We start from the raw sequence: 20767 nt of genomic DNA on the forward strand, positions 1-20767 counted from the left end.
TCTTTTATTAAGTCATTATCATGCCTAGTCCAATATATATATACAATGTTATATAAAATAATTGATTAGATGTACCCTATTTCATTATTAATCAAGTAGTATGCATCATTAGTTGTTAGTGTTCCTGTTTTCAGGGTTTATGAAATTTGTTTGCTATAAAATATATTCCCATAACCACGCATATACATGTAGCACGCTTAATGGCACAACGTTAAATGTTTTATTTCGGTTGATATCATACTTCCACATTCTCCATGTTCCCTCTATTTTAAATAGTCTATTTCCCGTTGCAATGTTTTGTGTCAATTTGCGGTAAAAGTGTATAGCAATTTAATAAGTTATAAACGTTTTAAATTTATATATACATATTTGTGACTATATGGGTACACGTCAAAATTTAAATATGTCTGCAATTACCCGGATATTCCATATCTTGAAAGTTTGTTTTATGATAGGTGTTTTGAAATTAACTCATTATATCACGGATTTAGATAGCATAATTCTAATCTAATCTATTTCTAATCTAATTCCGTGATTATATACATGTATGTATTTTTAATAACTTATTCTTGAAAACTGTTTTATAAGAATTTCCGTGTATGTATATACAGATGTCAAGACATAGGCAGAGCTGGGAGACTGGGTAAGTTCGGCCCATTTTATAAAACCGTTCTGAAAAGCATGGTATTTGATGAAATTTGTGTATAGATACGTATACCGTTTGAGAGAAAAATCCAATACCTTTCATAAAACGAATTAAAGGGAAAATATATCCGTAACTAAAACTATTTTTAACTTTTTACTTTATTTAAAAAGGGGTCAAGTTGGGGTAGACACACAGCCTGGGGTAAGCATATCATGACGTCATGCAACGCACTTGATATCTCCCGCCACTGTCAAGACTTTCAATGTATTGTACCTTGGCCGAACCTGTCACAAGACAAGTGAAACTGTCAGTGTGTAATTAACTTTGACCAAAGTTCGTAAAAGTAGAGGGAATAACGTGAAATTATCGATATTTTTTTTTCTATCCTCACAGATTTAACAAAATAAGCATTCTCCCTTCAAGTATTTTTAAAATTGAGATTTCCAAGCCTTTTTCCCCCCATCTGAATGTTCATTTCGTACAGTCAAGTAAACAGTCAAGATCCCCAAAACTGTGAATATTTGGTCCTTGTGCAAAATACTACTGTACTACCTACACCTCTTCGTATTTAACCCCGCTCTTTGTAAGCGATCTGCATCCGCTAGTCAGCGATATACCGAAGCATCCAGTTTCGCACTGGCAAGAACATTATATATCGCAATGATAGCTCACAAGAGCTAATGCTTCTTGTTTACATAGATGCGATTCTAAGCAGTTTCTTGTATCGTGTATCTTGTACGGTTGAGTCCTAGAAGGACGGAGACAGCTGTATGATGCTGTGTGATTATTTTTTGGCTTACTGTATCATCCTCTTTCTTGTACATAGTCAGTGGTTGTTGTCGGTAATACTTACGAATGACAGATTGCGGAGGTAATGCTTGAACGAAATTATCTGTCACTGGACATTTCAAGGCCACGAATTCCAGCTTCAGAGCAAGATATTTCGCCCCAGCCTTTCTGAACGAGCAACTAGCTTAGACAAATTCATGCTGCCTGTCCTCATAAGTCCAAAATATATTACAGCACCGTATCACATGCCACAAACGTCGATGTGGATCTCGAAAGGATTTGCAATCCGGATACGCAATAAAGTATATGTGGCGAGGATAAGGAAAACTTAGAGGGATTGAAGGTGGCTTGCTGTTCCTTTCCCCAAATCTAGTTCCTGTCTGCGGTGCGTATTTAGACATCTTTTTCTTCGCGGATATTGGCACCATTGCCGTCAAGGCTTTCCCATCCTCGATATCGAGCGTCCCACAACTTTTCTTTGGTACATAAATTATTCTTTTGTTAACATGTTTCCTCTATATTGATATAAAAATAGTTATAGGTTGCAGCCAGGCCATTTTTGTTTGTAGTTGGACCAAATGGTAAAAAAAGTATTCCCTATTATAAATTATGTTACTGAAGAGTATCAACGTAACAAATATGACCGGTAGCATAGTGGATAAACCTCTACTTTATAATCAAGAGGTCATGTGGTTTTAAAGAAAATATAAGTAATATATGTTTCTTTCGTATAACAAATTGCGACACTTCTTCGATGGTGATGCGACACATATGGTGCTGAGACATTCTTGTTCCGTGCTGTTTCAGTTAATATGATGTAATTATGTAATGACGTGGTAATTAACGATGATCAATGTAAAGCTGAAGCATTAAACACCTACTTCTCCGAACAGTCCACTATAAATAGTTCACAAGCTACACTTCCTTCAGAAAATGCATTTCCTCTCCCACATCTAGACACACTCAATATAACACCACAAGATGTCAGCGATGCAATCAGTGTTCTTGGTGTATCAAAGGCAACCGGTCCTGACTTAATACACGGTAAACTTTTAAAAGAAGGGAAAGATACATTATGTGAGCCACTTTGTTGTATTTTCAATAAGTCTATAAATGATAGTATTTATCCAGACAGTTGGAAAATTGCTAATGTGACACCCGTTTTTAAAAAAGGTGACAAAACTATTGTGTCTAATTACAGACCCTTTTTCTCTCATAAGTATTGTCGGTAAGCTAATGGAATGTTGTGTTTTTAAATATGTGTACAATTTTCTCAGAGCAAAACATTTTTTTTACAGAACACCAGTCTGGTTTTACTCTCGGTGACTCTGCTGTAAATCAAGTACTTTATATTACAAATGATATTGGGAAAGCTTTAGATTCTGGTAAAGAAATTCGTGTAGTCTTCTGTGATATAAGTAAAGCGTTCGACAGAGTTTGGCATGAAGGGTTGATATACAAGCTGAAATTAGCGGGTTTATCGGATAAAATTATCAAATGGTTTGAAAGTTATCTGAAAAACAGAAAGCAAAGGGTAGTTTTGGGCGAGAAGTTTTCAGATCTCAAAAATATTTTGGCAGGTGTACCGCAGGGATCAATACTTGGGCCTTTACTATTTCTTGTTTACATAAACGATATTATTGTTAATCTAAGAAGTAAAGTTAAACTTTTTGCAGACAATACATCTCTTAACATAATAGTGGGCGAACCCAATGTGGCTAGAAATTTGTTAAATAATGATTTTAATACTATTCAGGAATGGGCTGATAAATGGCTGGTAACTTTTAATCCAAACAAAACAGAAAGTTTACTTATAAGTCGTAAAGTTTTGAAACCTGACCATGGTGATCTTTACTTAAATAAAAGTGTTATTTCTGAAGTGTCAAGTCACAAACATCTTGGTGTTTGGTGTTCGTCAAATCTTTCATGGCATGTTCATATAAATCATATGATAGAATCTGCTTCAATACGTCTAAATGTATTAAGAAAATTGAAATGCAAACTTGATAGAAATTCTTTACAAATAATGTATTTATCATTTATTAGACCAATTCTGGAATACGCTGACATAGTCTGGGACAATATACCAAATTATCTAAGTGAGAAATTAGAAAGTGTGCATCTAGAGGCAGCCAGAATCGTTACAGGGGGTACCAAATTATCTAATATAGAACTTCTATATGGAGACACCAAATGGGAAAGACTAGATCGTCGTAAAAAACACAAATTAATACAGTATCATAAAATGGTCAACAAAATATCGCCCAACTATCTATCTTCTCTAGTCCCTTCAAGAATTTCCGACAATCATTCATACAAAACAAGAAGATCCGATTTACATCAGACAGTACAAACACGAACAAACTTATATAATGAATCTTTTTTACCTTCTTTAATTCGCCTCTGGAATGAACTACCGCTAAATATTAGAGAAAATTCATCAGTTAAGGTACTAAAAACACATCTTGATAATAACAGTATCAGACATGCACCAAACTATTTTATACTGGTAATCGCAAAGGTCAAATACTTCATGCTAGACTCCGACTCAAAGGTAGCTCATTAAACCAACATTTATTCCACAAAATCCTTTCTGACTCACCTTGTTGTGTTTGTGGCTTTCTGATAGAGGATAGCTTTCATTTTTAATTTACTTGTGTTAATTATTCTCGTAACAGACAACAGTACTTATCTGATATAATCTTAAAATACAATATTCATGACAATGTAGATGCTCTTTTATGGGGCGATCCCTCACTAAATGTTAGGGAAATTGCAGAAATATTCATTTCCGTGCAGAACTTTATCGTCAACAGCAGCAGATTTTAATGGCTATTGCATATCTAAATTAATTTTCCTTTACACCACTGAGGTAACTATTTCTATGTGATTCCCTAGGAATATTTAACAATCAATTTTCTTGTTATTCCTTACTAAGTAACAGCTCCTTGTCAATGTCTTTTACTACCAATCAAATAATGTATAATTACTATTTCTCCATTATTTAAATGATGTTTTGTCCGTCTCATCAATGACATGTGTAAATGTCCATTTAATTGCTGCAACTGTACTAGAGGAGAGGAATTAATATAAGCTTATAGCTTGTTTTCCGACCCTCCTTGTATCTGTACTGTATTGTAATGTAGTGTGCAAGTGATGAAATAAAATATTGTTTAAACTAATATGAAACCAGAAATTACTTTCCCCGTAAATCTTACCTAGATACCTAAATAGCTCAACTGGAATTTAATTTTCAATTTAAAACCGTGCTGAATACCATGCACTTTTATCAAAGGATCTTAAGAAATATAAGCAGTAATAAGGACTGAATCCATAGGGGAGGGCAAGACAACAAGGCCATGACTGAATTCGTTTCTCAATGCCCAATAAGTTATATATGGATATGGTGATCTTAACTGTTTCCATGTTATGACCTAGGGAGTAATTGAACAGGAGTGTGACCGAAACATGGTAGCATGAGTGTATATACATGTATATAGTAATTTGATGAGGATTCAACTCTTTCCTTTTATGACCCAAGGAGTTAGTACCTAGGGGTGAGGCGCGACCTCAGAGCAAATCATGGTAGTACGAGTATATTCGTCTCCTCAAGCATAGCTTTTGTATATATCGTCATATATAGTGTGGGTATATCAACCGGTCAATGTAATGATCCAGTAAGCAAGTCCAAAGAGATGATGATAGGCCTTAGTGCCAATCTTAATAGCAAGAGTGGATTCTTCTCTTCATGCCTAGCAATTGTATACAAGGTTTCAAGGTGGGGATTACAAATGTTTCCACCTTATTGCCAAGGGAGTAAGTACCCAGGGGCAAGGCCGGACCCCAGAGCAAATCCTAGCAGCTTGAGTATATTGGTTTCTTTATGTCTAGCAATTGTATACCGGTATATGGCTACAGCTTGCTTTTTTTTACTGTTGCCTCGTTATTATACAGGAATTAAATCTTCCAGGTGAGGTCAACCTGGAAGCAAGAATGGAATCATCTCTTCAAGCCTAGGAGTTATTATATGGTTATAGGGTATCAACTATTTCTATGTAATGGCACAGGAAGTTTGGCACCAGGGACGATATCGGTTTTGTTAGTGGGGGTTTACATCCTCGCAACTGTTATAGTCGTGAGAAGAATGCCTATAGAAACACCAACAAAAGTATAAGTAGGGGAGTAAGAAAGGGAAAGAAATGGATCCCGAGGGTTGCAATGGGGGCAGCAGATCAGTTCTTGATTCTTCGATGTCCTCTAGGCAGAAGACCCCGATTTTTGGGGACCCCCATAATTCTTACCTCTTACGATATGCAATTGGATAGAACAGGTTTATTCTTTTCAGAACTTGCAGGGGTTCTCTAAAGACGAAGTCAGACCCCTGAGCTTATCCTAGTAGCAAGAATTTATTAATCTCTTCCTGCCTTGCAATGGTTTATAAGTTGAGGATTCAACTGTTTCTACATTATAACCCACAAGTATTTACCAAGAGGTAAGGCTAGAACATTGAGTAATTTATAGTAGCATGGATTTATCCATCTTAATTGTATACAGTGTATATGGTTAAAGGTTGGGGTTTTAGCTGTTTACATGTTAGCACCCAGGGAGTAAATCTCAGAGGTGGGACAGGTTACAGAGATTAAGAACCAAGGATTGGGGTTTGACCTCTGAGCCAGTCCTGGCAGTACAACCATTTTCGTCTCTTCATGTCTAGCAATTGTTTAATGGATTAAAGGGTGGAAATTTCAACTCTTTCCATGTGTTGACCAAAGTATCCAGTACACATGGTTATAGGGTAGGATTTCAACCGTTTCTATGTTGTGATCAAGGGAGTAAGTACCAAGAATACGGTTGGAGCCCCTGGCAAATCCTTGTAGTATAAATGAATATTCCTGTCTTCATGCCTATGAATATTATAAGTATGTATAAGTGTATAGGATGAGTATATCACCTGTTTCTATGTAATTACCTGGGAGTGATTCCCAGGGGTTGGGGCCAGACCCCTGAGCCAATGCTGGTAGCATTAGTGTATTTGTCTCTTCAAGCACAGCAATTACATATATTGTCATAAGATGAGGATCTCAACTGTTTCCTTGCTGTGACTCAGGAACCAAGCTCCTTGGACAGGACAGGACCACAGGACCAAACTCGTTAGCATAAATGTATTCATCTCTTCATGCCCACTACACATGTAAGTGGTGGTATGGTAGGGACATCTTTTGTTTTGTTACGTGTTTTTTTTAAAGTAATGTCATCTGGCCCTTGTGGTCTCCATCTTCCTTTATACAAAATATCATTAGTTTTCCCTAGTGATGTTTATAATCAAACCTGGTTCCAATCTGTGCAGTAGAAGGATTTTGAAGCAAACATGACCTAGATTGATATTTGAAGTCCCATTCCTCTGGTCCCAGGTGATGCAGTCTATATTTCTATAAATCATAATTGCCTTGCTCAAGTTATGTTTTAGACTAACTATGAATGAAATCTGTAAAATTTGTTTAGCAGAAGTAGGCTTTTAGAGATGAAATTGTCTTATTTTGCCCTTTATTGAGCCCACATTATGTCACGCTCCTCTGGCCCCTGGGGTCATACACACACTTCCACTACGCAAATTTAATTTACTTGCCCAAAGGATGTAACATACCAAATTTGGTTGCAATCTGAGCAGTCATTCAGTGGGAATAAGGTTTCAAATAGAAACGTTGTCAGATGATGAGCGCTATGCAATGGCATAAGCTCACCAGTCAGGTGAGGTGAGCTAAAATTCTCTTGTTGGGTTATGCAAAATATCATATATTTTGTATATATGGCCTAGTCAAATTTTATCTTATTTTCTTCATTTTCCAAAACAATTGGTGAAGACAACTCTCCATCACAGATGTAGTCAACCTCTTTGTGCTCTTTTGTCTGTAGTATTTCTTGATGAGAAATGTTGAGTTGAAGATTTGCAAAATTGCTCTGCATACAGTATTTATTTGCTTAAATCAGTCACTAATTATGCCATCTTTGCTTAGAGCTACCCTGGTATCTTTTACAGTATATATAATCATATAAATTTGTCTTTAGAGTATCTGTCTAAACATATCGTACATATCTTCACAGCATCTGTCCCTCCTGACAACACAAGTCTTAAAGCTGAAGTGTATGCATTCAGCATTTGTCATCCCTAATACTAAAAGCATCGAAAACTACGGAGGACGCCAGCTGAAAATAGTGCTCTTTATTTCATTTCTACTTCACATACAAAGATATATATCCATTTGATGCATACAACCAATACAGCACGAGATATACAATACCTAAACAATCATTTTCAGACTCTTTACAATTAAGTTACCCAGGGATGGGAGTCTACCCATGCCTACAGAATACCCTTCCAAATCTATACCCATTCAAAATAAAGAAGGAAATTTTGTCCGATATGCTTAGTATCATCTATATCTGCCTTACTGAATAAAGATAAAGAAAATTTACAACACCACCATATCTGTAATTAATTATTAAAAATGTTGAGCCTTTATCGAAATGAATGAAATTCAGTGTCTGTTGCAACAACATTTTGAAGTCTTAACTTTCACAGATTATGTCCATTACTTTTCCGAAGCATAATGACATGGCACTGTCTGAGCATACTTGGTAGCTATATAAAGACAAGGTACCATCTGTGCAAACCTCCTGAAGTCCTTAGCTGCTGTCTTTATTTTAAGGCTATATGCTACCTTACTGTAATACAACCTCCGTTCCAGAAGAGTTAAATGACCAGGTATTTGATAATGATAGTGAAATCTAAAGGGAGATAACTCAAAGGTATCTGTGATGTAGCATTTATCCCCCAGTAATATCTCAATGAAATGATGGAATTTATGCAATACATTTTTTTTTTATATCAGAATAAGTATAACTTTATGCTCCATCTCAACTTAATCAACTGTACACTTTAGATAAGATTGATTCCTGTTTGTTTGGCCTTTTTATACTAAGGTATGTCAGTAGGCACCAAGAAATAACTCAATTGAAATGATGATAAGCATTTACTGGTTTTGTGATATTGAGGTTTGACCATCTAACAAAGTTCCCACACAACACAATAACATTAAAACTTGTATAAAAAAAAAAAATGAAAACACAAAATATGAGCAAATTTATCCATGGGAATGTAGAAGGCACTGGTATTAATACAAACTTTGGCACCAGAACATAACACCTACCTCCACATTTCCTTATTAGTGTGGAGACAGCCTCCACCACATAAAGTTCTGGACACATCTCATTTTGGCATCACAGTAAAAGATGTAGTAATTAATATAGTCTATACAAATATGATCTTAAACATTAATCTTGTAAACAATTTATCACAGATAGAACACGTAAAATATAATTGTATTGTTCAGATCTATATCTGTCCAGCCTCTGGTCTAAATGTCACAGACCACTTATAGAGGTCACTGTCATGATGTTTGAAATTGGCTTCCAAACAAAAAGGTCACTGCTAGCTGAAGGAATCTTCTCTCCGTTTAACTGTCATAGTTTGAACGTCGTCACTCTTCACCTGAACGTCGTCACTCTTCACCTGAACGCCGTCACTCTACACCTGAACGTCGTCACTCTACACCTGAACGTTCGCTTTCTACACCTGAACCTCATCACTTCACACCTGAACGTCGTCACTCTACACCTGAACGTTGTCACTCTACACCTGAACGTCTTCACTCTACACCTGAACGTTGTCACTCTACACCTGAACGTCGTCACTCTACACCTGAACGTTGTCACTCTACACCTGAACGTCGTCACTCTACACCTGAACGTTGTCACTCTACACCTGAACGTCGTCACTCTACACCTGAACGTTGTCACTCTACACCTGAACGTCGTCACTCTACACCTGAACGTTGTCACTCTACACCTGAACGTCGTCACTCTACACCTGAACGTTGTCACTCTACACCTGAACGTCGTCACTCTACACCTGAACGTTGTCACTCTACACCTGAACGTCGTCACTCTACACCTGAACGTTGTCACTCTACACCTGAACGTTGTCACTCTATACCTGAACGTCTTCACTCTACACCTGAACGTTGTCACTCTACACCTGAATGTCGTCATTCTACACCTGAATGTCGTCACTCTACACCTGAACGTCGTCCCTCACACCTGAACGTCATCACTTCACACCTGAACATTGGAGTCAATGTCACAAGGTCGTTGGTATGGCCTTTCACAGGTCACTTTTGACCTTCAAAAGGTACTGATGTTTATAAAAAAAAATCCCAAATATTCTATCTGGAAAAAAAAATCACACATAGGAAAGCGAAATGATAAAAATTATAATGTTCACCTACACAACAATAATGTAAATAATATCACTTTAAGTCAGTGAACAGGTCAAAGGTCACCTAAAACACTGAATACATGAACAGGTCCAAAGGTCACTTGGAATACTGCATACATTGTACAGGTCCAAAGGGCAACTGGAACACTGCATACACTGAACAGGTACTAAGGTCACAATGAAGAATAAATACAATGAACAGGTCAAAGGTCAACTGGAACATTACATACAGTATATTTCTTATCAAAAACACCTTGGAATAGATTTCTTATACAAGAAAGCATGGACAATTCTAAGATATGAATGCTCCAAGAAGCTAAACAATCACACATAGGAAAGCGAAATGATATCATTGTAATTTTTATCATTGTAATTTTTTATCATAAAACTACAATAACTGGGCTTATGTTTGGAGACAAGAAATGTTTTACCAAAAGGTCAACACACAAACATTGGCACTAACAATTAACAAGAAAAAGAAAATCACAGATCTATGAAATATAAGACAGAAACAGACAGTAATGTTAGTACCCTACCATCCTAGCACACACACACAGGATATTGTTAATCATCTTTAAAGCAATGAAACCATCCCTACCGAACAGATGTAAATAACAAATCAGTGTAAACCATGTACATGTTGGCTGTAGCATTTTCTACAACATTGCAGCGACAGTTATATAAAAGTAAGAAAATCCAGGCCAATTATTATAAAACATGTCATTGTAAAAAACAATTTAGGCTGAATACAACATCATTGAGATTTTTTTTATATTCTGTGATGTTGCACAAATAATGTGTAACATCAAGGTATAACAATTAAATCAATAACAGAGATACCTTGGTGTCGGTAGACTATTTTACCTGCTAAGGATGTGTACCTGTGGCCACACCACCTACTGCCCACTAACAGACACATGTACAGTGCAAACTAGGTAACTTACGGTAACACTAACCTTGAAAGGTTAAACGTCATTCACAAAAATAAATCATTCCATTTTCTTAGCACTTGTAAGCTCAATCAAAGCATAAATCCTGGGGCAGCTCATGCCAAGAGACGATTTATAATCTCTGTAAACTCTTGTGGCATTGGAGCATAAACTGCATATCTAAAATTATCTAGTGAAAATATCTAGTAATTATTACATTGTACATACATGATTTAAGATATAATAAAATTTTGTAAACAATTTATCACAGAGAGTAAAGATAAAATATAATTGTGTTGTTCAGATCTTTAGCTGTTCAGATATTACTCAATAACTGCTGTGGTTTTAAAGGCCACTGCCTTGACATATGAAATTACTCCCCAGACATAAATTACTACTTCAAAAGGCTAACCACAGTTTAAATGTCAAAACATTAGCAAAAAGTGTGAGAGTGGAAATATAGGCTTGCCTGTTGTCCAATCCATTTGTTTTCTGAACAATAAAATTTGTTGAAATCAAAGTGGAAATGCTCATTTTATTCACCTGGAGTCAATTATCAATTCTGATTTAAAAAATATTTTTTCACTTAATCTTAAGCCAGGAAGTTTGTAGATCTGGTTAAAAGCAAGTTGATTAACAGACAATGAAACACAATTATGTCATGGTATGTGAAAGAATGTACATTGGTGATGTCGGTTGTAGAATCAGTTCTGGTCTTGGATTGATTTATTATGATCACTAGACAACTCCTCAAACACCATCCGAAGTCACCGTCTGATCACGTATAAATTTGCGTATCGGTACTTGCATCAATGTCATTCTCGGGTGATTCAAAGATACAGTGCATGCCGGAATAGATCACTTTGGGACTTCTGCTGCGTGGACTACTGGGCGGTGTTCTGAAATGTAGAGTTACAGGTAAATCGTTAGAGAGTAAGAAACTGGTACAGTGTTCAGGAACGTTTGTACAAGATACTTATCAACTTTGAATTACAAAATATAGATAATTGAACCAGTAAATTAACATTATACCATGGACAAATACACAACTTTTGTAGACATCCAACATAATAGCAATAAACTGTATATATCCTAAAAACAGAGCATGTTCTAGTGATTTGTTTGCTCTTACAATGGCGTATATTATAATGTGGAGGCTTCCCCACTGAACTTCCTTCTAACAAATATTTTCTGTTCCCGACACTAACAATCAAAATTTAACATGATACAGAAGAAAAGAATCTGCAACATAACTTCAACATCAAACATCATTCAAAAGTCATATTGATTAACTACACCAATTCAGCTCAGTCTGACACATCAATGAGGACATTCACAGTTAATTACATAAATTATTGAAAAAAATAATAATCCTGGAATTTGATTTGATAGTTAAATGATCTGAAATTGAAATAATTTCTTTTTCATAAATACTTTTTATGGATATCAAATTAATGATAAATATCAGCAGAAGACATTTTCAACAAGAGTTAGACACAGTTAGGGTTATAGTGTACAGTGTAAAACAGAGGCAATGGCACAGCATCATCTTACCACCATGGCCACCGTAGTGTGGCAAAGCAGCACACAGTTGTCAGGGAGGCAGTTCATAGGTCACAGCACACAGAAAGCACACGATTGGCCGAGAGGTATGGGGTCACACAGCTAGTCTGGGGTCAGCCAAAAGATTACAATTTCATGCCTCAGTGATCACGCCAATCTGGTCAGTAGCGCCATCCTGACCCCCACACCACATATTGTTACCCACAACCCTGACCTTTGACCCCTGAACCACCACCAGCTACAGTTTGACCTTTAACACCACCAGTCCCTCTCCCGTAACAACACCTCTTTCTATGGCCCGCTATACAATAATTATCTGCAGATCATCGACTGATCAACTCATTCACCCCTGGAGACACATCTAGACTCTTCCAATTCTTAGTTTGGAATAGTTCATTATGCATTTTTTGGGGTGAATGAGTTAAATAGTCTTCTTCTCCTCCTGGATGTACCACAATAATCCACAGAACACCAACTGTTACATAGTTCATTGTGATAACAGGCAGTGAATAGATTTACATTTCATCATTTTCGAAACACATTATTAAAATTTCCAATTTCCAATTTTAATTGTTTTACAGATTTGTCACTGACTGAAAATGTTGAGCAGAAATCATGTTATATGTTACATTAAATTACTAATTCTGTTTTTTTTTACAAAATAATTAAAAGTTGATCAAAGGATTTGAATGTGTTGTGTTTTGGAGATGACTACACACCAGTCCTATATTAGAGCTATACCTACATTCAAATCACATCCCACTTTATTAGGTTTCCAAGTTTTTGAGAATAAATCATAAAAAATTCAACCTATTTTCCCCTTTTTTTATTACATTTTCCTCTGTCCACCAAATCATCCGAAGAAAACACAAGCAATATAAGCAATTCTATGATATTTTTAAAAGAAATCCTGTATCAACATTGGTAAAAAATATGCGAGATCCAAGGGAAATAGCACCTGAACAAGCTGCAAAGAGGAATATTTTAAGGTTTAATTTTCTTGCGTTTTCCTGGGATGAGCCAGCCTTTTGAGAAGAATGACAGCTAAAAACTGTGATGTGTTGTTTTTCACAATCTCAAAAACTAGAAAATCAAATGAAATAGAATACACTGTACTACCAAACAATTCAAAAAATTGAGTTAAATTTGTACAAAAATACAATTTAGACAAAAATCATACTATTCTTCCTCACAAAAAAAAAAAAAAAAAAAAAAAAAAAAAAAATTCAGATGACACTAGTTCATTTAAAATCTAGATTGAGTACGGCAAAACTGTCAATATCTCATAAACAAAACAAAACAAACGAGAAATGAAATAACAACTAGATATACATGTAAATATTTGCATTTTTAGAAAATTTTCCATAATGAGTTATCTCCCCTCGCACTGTGGCTATACAGGTATTGGACATAATAAATACATATTTATGAGTGAAAGGTTATATGTTATGAAAGGGAATGGTTGGTTGGTTATAAGGCAGGTATTTTACATGCATGACTAGACCTGTTATGTACCACTAATATTATATTTTAATATCACAGCAGTTCTAATGGTTAGGTATAAAAAATCCCAAACAGACTGACCAAAACCTAGTAATATCCCTTATCCCTGGTGACCTAGTATTATCATTTTCCTAACTGGACGTACTACCTACTAAATTCATTCATTTTTTTATCTTAAAATAGAACATGCCATGTGCATTAGTGATTGGTCAGAATTGGTCAGTCTGGCCACAACTAGTAGGGGTCAGTTGTATAAATTGAAATTATGGTATGTTACAGACATTGAATGTAGGCTAGCTCTACCTATAGACAGTGTCGGGAGCTGGTGGGTTGTAGAAATCTGTTCCGTGCGTGGGTGTGCCTAGGGCCCGGGGCTGGGAGTACTGGTGGGTGGGGGAGGGGTAGTCAGATAGGTCAGTTAGCTCAGGGAGTGACCAGGGGTTCTGGTAACCTGCACAACAAAACAATAACACAATCATACAAAGAGTCACAGCTTCTGGGTTAAGAAAGGGTCTTGTGAGGTAGTAAGATGCTGATCATCCTTCAAATGCAATCTGTGACATATTCCTGTACTAAACTTGATAGAAACGATACAATCATCTGCTAATCAGAGTTTCAAAATTAATTTCAAGCATACTTAAAAAATTAATTTGTTTGGCCTAGTTGTTGAAAAAATTCTAGATTTTAACCAATCCTCGCTATGAAAAATACAAGTTATCATCTAATCTTTGATCTTCATTTCCAAATTTTACTATTTGTATTACAATGCCCACCCTATAAAATCAATGATAAAGCCACTGACAGTTTGATTCATAAATTTTGAATTCTAAAAAATATATTTACCAACAAAAGTCTATTGTAGTTTGGAAGAGAATTGGGTTGTTATATACCTGTGTTAAATACTATCCAATATAAAGAGTACAATGATCCCCTTTTCCACCTATAAGCGGGCTTACTTGACATGCATGATTATATATCTGACACCATGATGTATTAACTATGTTGGTATACAATGTTTCCGTAGTAACCACCAAGGCAGTGAGTGACTGGAGTGTTATTGATACTGTATACAGCTTATATTTAATGCAGTAGTATTTCTCTATAATGTAAAAAATACATTTACAAATATATGTATTATGTGGCATTTGCCATTTCCATCTGGTCAGGTCATACATCATCCAAATGATTCTTTTGTCTAGTTTTACAGTTAAAAAACAGGCTGCTTTCCCTAGCAAAAAAAAAAGAGAAATGTTAGGTAGAAAATACCCAGTCATCAGCGATTTTGAATCATGTTTTGAATGCCACGATTTACCTTGAAATAAAATAATTATGAAATAAAACTGCTGAAAAAATAAGCTTGTATACAACAATACACTGAACATAACTGAACCAAACTCCAATACGTGACTGGAATACAACATGTGCTGGTTTTTGTTGGTGACTCAAACAGTGTATAAAGGTACAATGTTAAGTATAAACCTAAATGGCTTGCTCTGATCAAGCTCTAAGACTCGGTCGCCCTCGAATTAAGGAATACAGCCTCATATCTAAAAGAAAAAGAAATGTATATACAATGGAACTGCAATAATCCTGACTCCAATCATTCAGGACAGTTGACCTGCATGTCAGGATGTTTATAAACTGAATATTTCCTGCTTTATTTATCCTAAAATAATGTGCCTATAACTGTGGCCACTCAGAGAAAACAGTCTAGTTAATTGTACTTGCCACATATTGTACTAGGTACCTATAATACATATAGTCTGGAGCTGTACCTAACAGTTAGCATGCAATAAATACAGTGCTGCAGACAAGCTTGTTTCTTTGACAGAAATGATGTGAGAATTTTGCTGTAACAGGAAAGGAAAAAATGCAACAACCTACAACCGGACTGGGATACAAAGGACCTCTGAACACTATAGGGCAACATTCAGTGTTTTTGCAATACAAATGGTTGAACCAAAATTGTTTGTTTATGAAATAAGGTTGGACCTAGTAAACTAATGCTGCTTTCAAGTGAGCCTTGACAAGGCCTTGCAAGACCTGCATAAACATTTGCAGATCCGCAAGGGTTTATACCCAAAAATGTTACATTTGAAATCAGACAAACCAGTAGAACCAGATAAGGGACAGGGGGCTTTAGTGGTACTCTCATGAATTAAGCTACCTGTTCTACCCAGTCCAGGTTCACTACAACACTTATTATGTAGGGCAAGTTACAGTAAATATGACGTCCTTGATCTCATATGGATAAATTATGATAAAGCATTCTTGCAGAATAAAATGTAATTTAATAACAGTTTTATGATTTATGAATTGAATTATCTCCCTTTAACAAGCATGACCCCTTGCTGATGTCTCTATGCCAGCATAAAATTGTGTGCTGCTCACTTGTAAATTTTACACTACCTGCTTGATCTACTTACCAGTAAGTGGATTAAAACTTATATTATTAAGTATGCATATAAATAAAATCTGGAAGTAACTAAACTAAATCTGTTCAGAAAAAAATCCAGCATCAGTCATTGGAAGCATAAATATAGAAACAGCAGTGAATTCATAATAGAAAACTTCAAGCTTGGGAGAAACTGCACTCAAGAGATTATCCAGGATACCAGACTAACTGAAGATTCCTTGTAAAGCCCATCATAGCTTTCAATTTTTAAATTACCCAATTCTTCATTGATGCTATGCAAAGCAACAATTTCCCCTGAAAATTAGACCAACATCGTACACCACATTTATCAGTGTAAACTTTACATTACATAACATTAGAAATGGGAAAGTGTCACTTTGTTCATGAATCTGAAAATGCCAATATTAATTAAAGATCATCAGAATAGCCCATAGAAGATTAAAATTTAGTCCATAATGATTTTGCATATTAATTGTAGTTTTAATATGTTCACTACATGTACATGTTTATGAAACCAGAAGAATCTGCAATTTGAAATGCAAAATCAAGTTTTATACTTTGATGACTTATACACATGTACCCGTACTTTAAAAAATCCTCCTCTGGAAATATGAATTTAACATAAATTTAAGGTAGAAAATTTATTTTGAATCATTTGAAGCTTGAATATGATTAATAAATAATTGTGTATGTACACAACCTAGAGAAGCTAAAATGTCACGAATAAATTATAAAAATGCTGAAATTTTAACACAGAACAGTTGTGTAACCATTATATGTAGATGATAGGAATTAAGTAATCCCTTATCTAAATTTTACAAACACAGAAAACTGAACATCAAAATATCAGTACTGTACTAGTAAATGTGTAATACACAGCGCAAAAGTATAAATTTTACGACTAAACATTGTAGACTGCAAAATTAAAGAACATTAAAGATTACCAGAGGAACTGTAAGATGAGTAAGATTCTGCTGTGTTTTACGGTCAACATGTATATACTAGAGAATATGTTCAGTCTCACGGAGTGCAGACCTTACCTTGCATGACACTTTCATACATCAGGGAGGACGGGGTGACAGGAGTCGGCGTCTTAGATCTTCTACTGAAAACAGATACCACACACAAGTTCACAGGAAATTATACAGAAAACTCTTCATCAAACAGGTAATTACCAATTTCATTAAAATTCAGAAAATGTCTGTAAGTCTCACCCTTCAATCCCATTAGTGATCCATGGTTTGCCTGGAACCACTATTTCAAGGCCAAATAATTATGTGAATTTTCAAACATCCTTCCTTAATATTTTTATTTTTTTTCTCTGGATGAAATGTCAAATGTTGATAACAAGGAAGCAAAGTGGAATATTCTAACCTGTCTTAGCAGACAATGTAGGAACTACCTGTATCTTTAACTCATTCACCCCTGAAGACACATTTGAACTCTTCCAAATCAAAGGTTGGAATAGCTCATTATGAAATTTCAGGGGTGAATGAGTTAATATATACCAACGTCAAGCCAACATATCTTTCCTAAAGGGTAAAATTTGTAAAATCAGATGGAGCCATTGAAATAAAGTCACCTCCATGTCCGTGAGGCCACAGCTGATCGCGGACGCTGCATGTTGTCTGGTAACCCTTCCTTCCACCCTGGAACATGTCCGGACATTGGTCGTCTTTTAGCGTTTTCCCAGTAGACATCCCTACCCCCTGCTAGCCAGTGGTTTCCAGTGGAAAGGTTGAGGACTGCACTTCCTGGGCGTGACACAGTCTTGTTTTTCATTGCTGGTGACGACGGTCTTGCTGGGGGTGGTGACCAGTTACCTACTGTACGGTAACAGCATAATGTAAGTACGGAGTTAGGTCAATTTCCTTTACGACCAAATTATTACATCACCATTACACAGAGGACTTTTAGGTTTCAGACTTGTTAATAATAGTTTCCTCTGCCAAGTAAAGGTACAACACATTTATTCTGCCTCAGACTACTGTAAGAAGTTATTTTTTATTTAACTCCCAAGGGAATTTGGACGAAAAGTCAAATGCTGTACGTTTGGGATATTCTTGATGTGGTGATATTTTGGTTAATCTGGCTGTAGGAGTGCATGAGGCAAAATGTTAACACATTAAAATATCATGATGTCCAAAATATGTCATCATAACCACAGGGGTAAGGCACATGCTAACCCCCAACCACTATATGCTTATATATATGTATAATGTCACAATATAAGCAAATAAGGGTTGGGGTTTAGTCAGTGCCTTGCCCCTATGATCACAACAGCCGGATTACTCATTTATTATGCACAATGAGCTATACAATCCCCACCTATGCAAAATGTGGAATTGTTATTTCGTACAGGAATAAAACATTTGATACTGTTATAGTGCATTAATACAATGGCTATGATTGAGTCCTGTTACTCACAACTCTGCCATTCTGGAATTTATAATATGCCACAACCCTGATATCCCAAACACTTGCACCAAAAGTTCCTAATTTTGGCAGCATCCATTTTTTTCCGTAAAAACGTTATCTCATAATTATTGATTCCGATACATTTCACGAAGTGATACATACATGCTATTGTTCTTTTCATGAATTAAAATCCTGGTGATTATAAGTACTTTTGAACAAATTGCAAAAATATTTATTCAAGAAAACTATGTTATCAACATTAATAAGAGTTTTTCTCTGACAATATTCATTAATCTATAAAAAATCACTTTATCACAGCGTAGATAGTGATAACAAGACACGTTAGGATTAAGGCAGAAATCAAATCTACCGGACTGTCTGGAGCAGCATGTACAAGTGTCAGTAGTCCTGCCAAGGGATTATACATGGCAATAAAACACAAGCTTTTCCAACTCCATATCAATAACAATGACAGCAGTATTAACTTATCTTCCAATCCTTAACACTAACAACTGAACTATCTTTTACATACACTGGCATGTAAAATTGTATTTTCTTTCCCATCCACCCTTTACAAATCCAAAAACATACATTGAGAAATAAGTCAATTTTTCTGTCTGCTTCGAAAGTTGATATGATGAGTTTTTATTGTAAAATTATGATGTAATACCATTATCATCATCGTGACGTCACAATTATGACTAAGTCACATGAAATGCCATGTAAGGAAGATTATCATTATAATCCCATGTCACTGCTTTCTTACCTGGATATTCTATTTTGCACAGACATTTTATGTTTGGACTGCTGCAATATCTATTATACATAATAATAAAATTGTACCCAATGGACCCTGCTGATCTCGAGCTAATATCCCCCAAAACTTGTTACAAATTCATACTTACCAGGTACAAACTTACTTGATTTTTAGTGAAATAAGTTTTGTGAAGTTTTAAATTCACAGTACTGGTATTATATTTTAGTTTTGCTTTCTTCTTGTATACAAAGCAAGTATCCCAGCTTCAAACAAAATTTACAGTAAAACTTAGATATTATCCCCATGTCACTTTATTTGCCACCTTAATGTTTACCACCAAACATATTTCAAGGTCCTTTTTACCTTTTTTCCTTTTAAGAATTCCTTTATATGCCTGCCTTGATGCCTTGCCAAACCCCTTTATAATGCCAAACCCCTTTAGAATGCCAAAATTTATCAGGACAAAAAGTGGCAGCATAACAAGACATGTAACATGAGCAAGGTGTTATGTTGCACATCATTATTTTACACCTTCAAATATCTTCACTAATAATGACTTCTATAATAACACCTGCTCACTTTTTAATAAACCTGAAAGTTAGAAGGAAATGAAGCAAATATTTTTTAAAATAGTAGATTAAACAAGAACTAGAGCAGAGTCAAAAACACGCAAAATTGAAACTTGTTTTTTCTAGAAAAACTACATGCAAAAATAGAGTAAGGAAAAATGTGTGGCTACGATACAGAGTAATGTTTGATGTTGAAATTTAGTAATACAAGTGTAAGATGGTACTGAGTAATAATTTTGTTGTGCTCCATCCAAGGAAGCTATCAGCCAAATATTATGACTGTAGGCCTTTTGGTCCTTCAGAAGAAGTTGTTTGAATTTTTATTTACATTTTTGATCCTTGTGACCTTGAAAAGAGTTCTTTTGAAGAAACAAACAAAAGGCCTAGAGTCATGACAAAAGTGTGTGGTGAAACAGAGTAATACAATTGTGAAATTTTGTAAAAAAGAAAAAAGGAAAAATGCAAATGGTGAAAAATCAAACAAAGACAGGATTGACAAGCTCCGAGGAATTGTTTTGTTGAGATCACAGTTCTTGATTCTGTGACAAAGTTGTACAAATACCAAGAAAATTTTAAAAAGAGTGAAAAAATTGAAATTGTTAAAAGACAGATCTTAGCAGATATAATAATTAATCTTTTTAAATAATTGGGACTAATTATTGAAAGCTGACAAGGAGATCTCCTAATTCATGTGCGATATATATAAACAAAAGAGAACAGTGTTTTAATATGAATTAATAAATATTGAAAATTAGCTTCATTTTAAATTTAATGAAAAATTAAAAGAAAAAGAAAAAAAGTGCAGGTGTTTCAGCCAAACCCAAAAGGTGAGTGTCATCTGA

General features: G+C 35.3%; 1 protein-coding gene across 9 annotated transcripts in view; it reads right to left on the reverse strand.

Annotated features, from left to right (window-relative positions):
- Window positions 1-9757: 9757 nt before the first annotated feature.
- The window catches only part of LOC110442803, a 67836-nt gene continuing 56826 nt past the window's right edge, over window positions 9758-20767 (reverse strand). For 4 of the 9 annotated variants that reach the window (XM_021486596.1, XM_021486597.1, XM_021486592.1 and 1 more), the window contains 4 exons: window positions 17764-18007; window positions 17222-17286; window positions 14069-14216; window positions 9758-11598 (listed from right to left, as the gene is read on the reverse strand). In XM_021486596.1, coding sequence (XP_021342271.1) covers window positions 11478-11598; window positions 14069-14216; window positions 17222-17286; window positions 17764-18007 — 578 coding nt within the window. In that variant the 3' untranslated portion in view covers window positions 9758-11477. Of the gene's footprint in view, window positions 11599-13480; window positions 14217-15244; window positions 15313-16436; window positions 16476-17221; window positions 17287-17763; window positions 18008-20767 lie in introns of those variants that run through there. The other 5 variants (XM_021486593.1, XM_021486599.1, XM_021486600.1 and 2 more) reach the window with 5 other exon arrangements.

The sequence above is a fragment of the Mizuhopecten yessoensis genome, unplaced genomic scaffold (assembly GCF_002113885.1).
Source record: "Mizuhopecten yessoensis strain PY_sf001 unplaced genomic scaffold, ASM211388v2 scaffold716301, whole genome shotgun sequence".
In the NCBI taxonomy this organism is placed as follows: domain Eukaryota; kingdom Metazoa; phylum Mollusca; class Bivalvia; order Pectinida; family Pectinidae; genus Mizuhopecten; species Mizuhopecten yessoensis.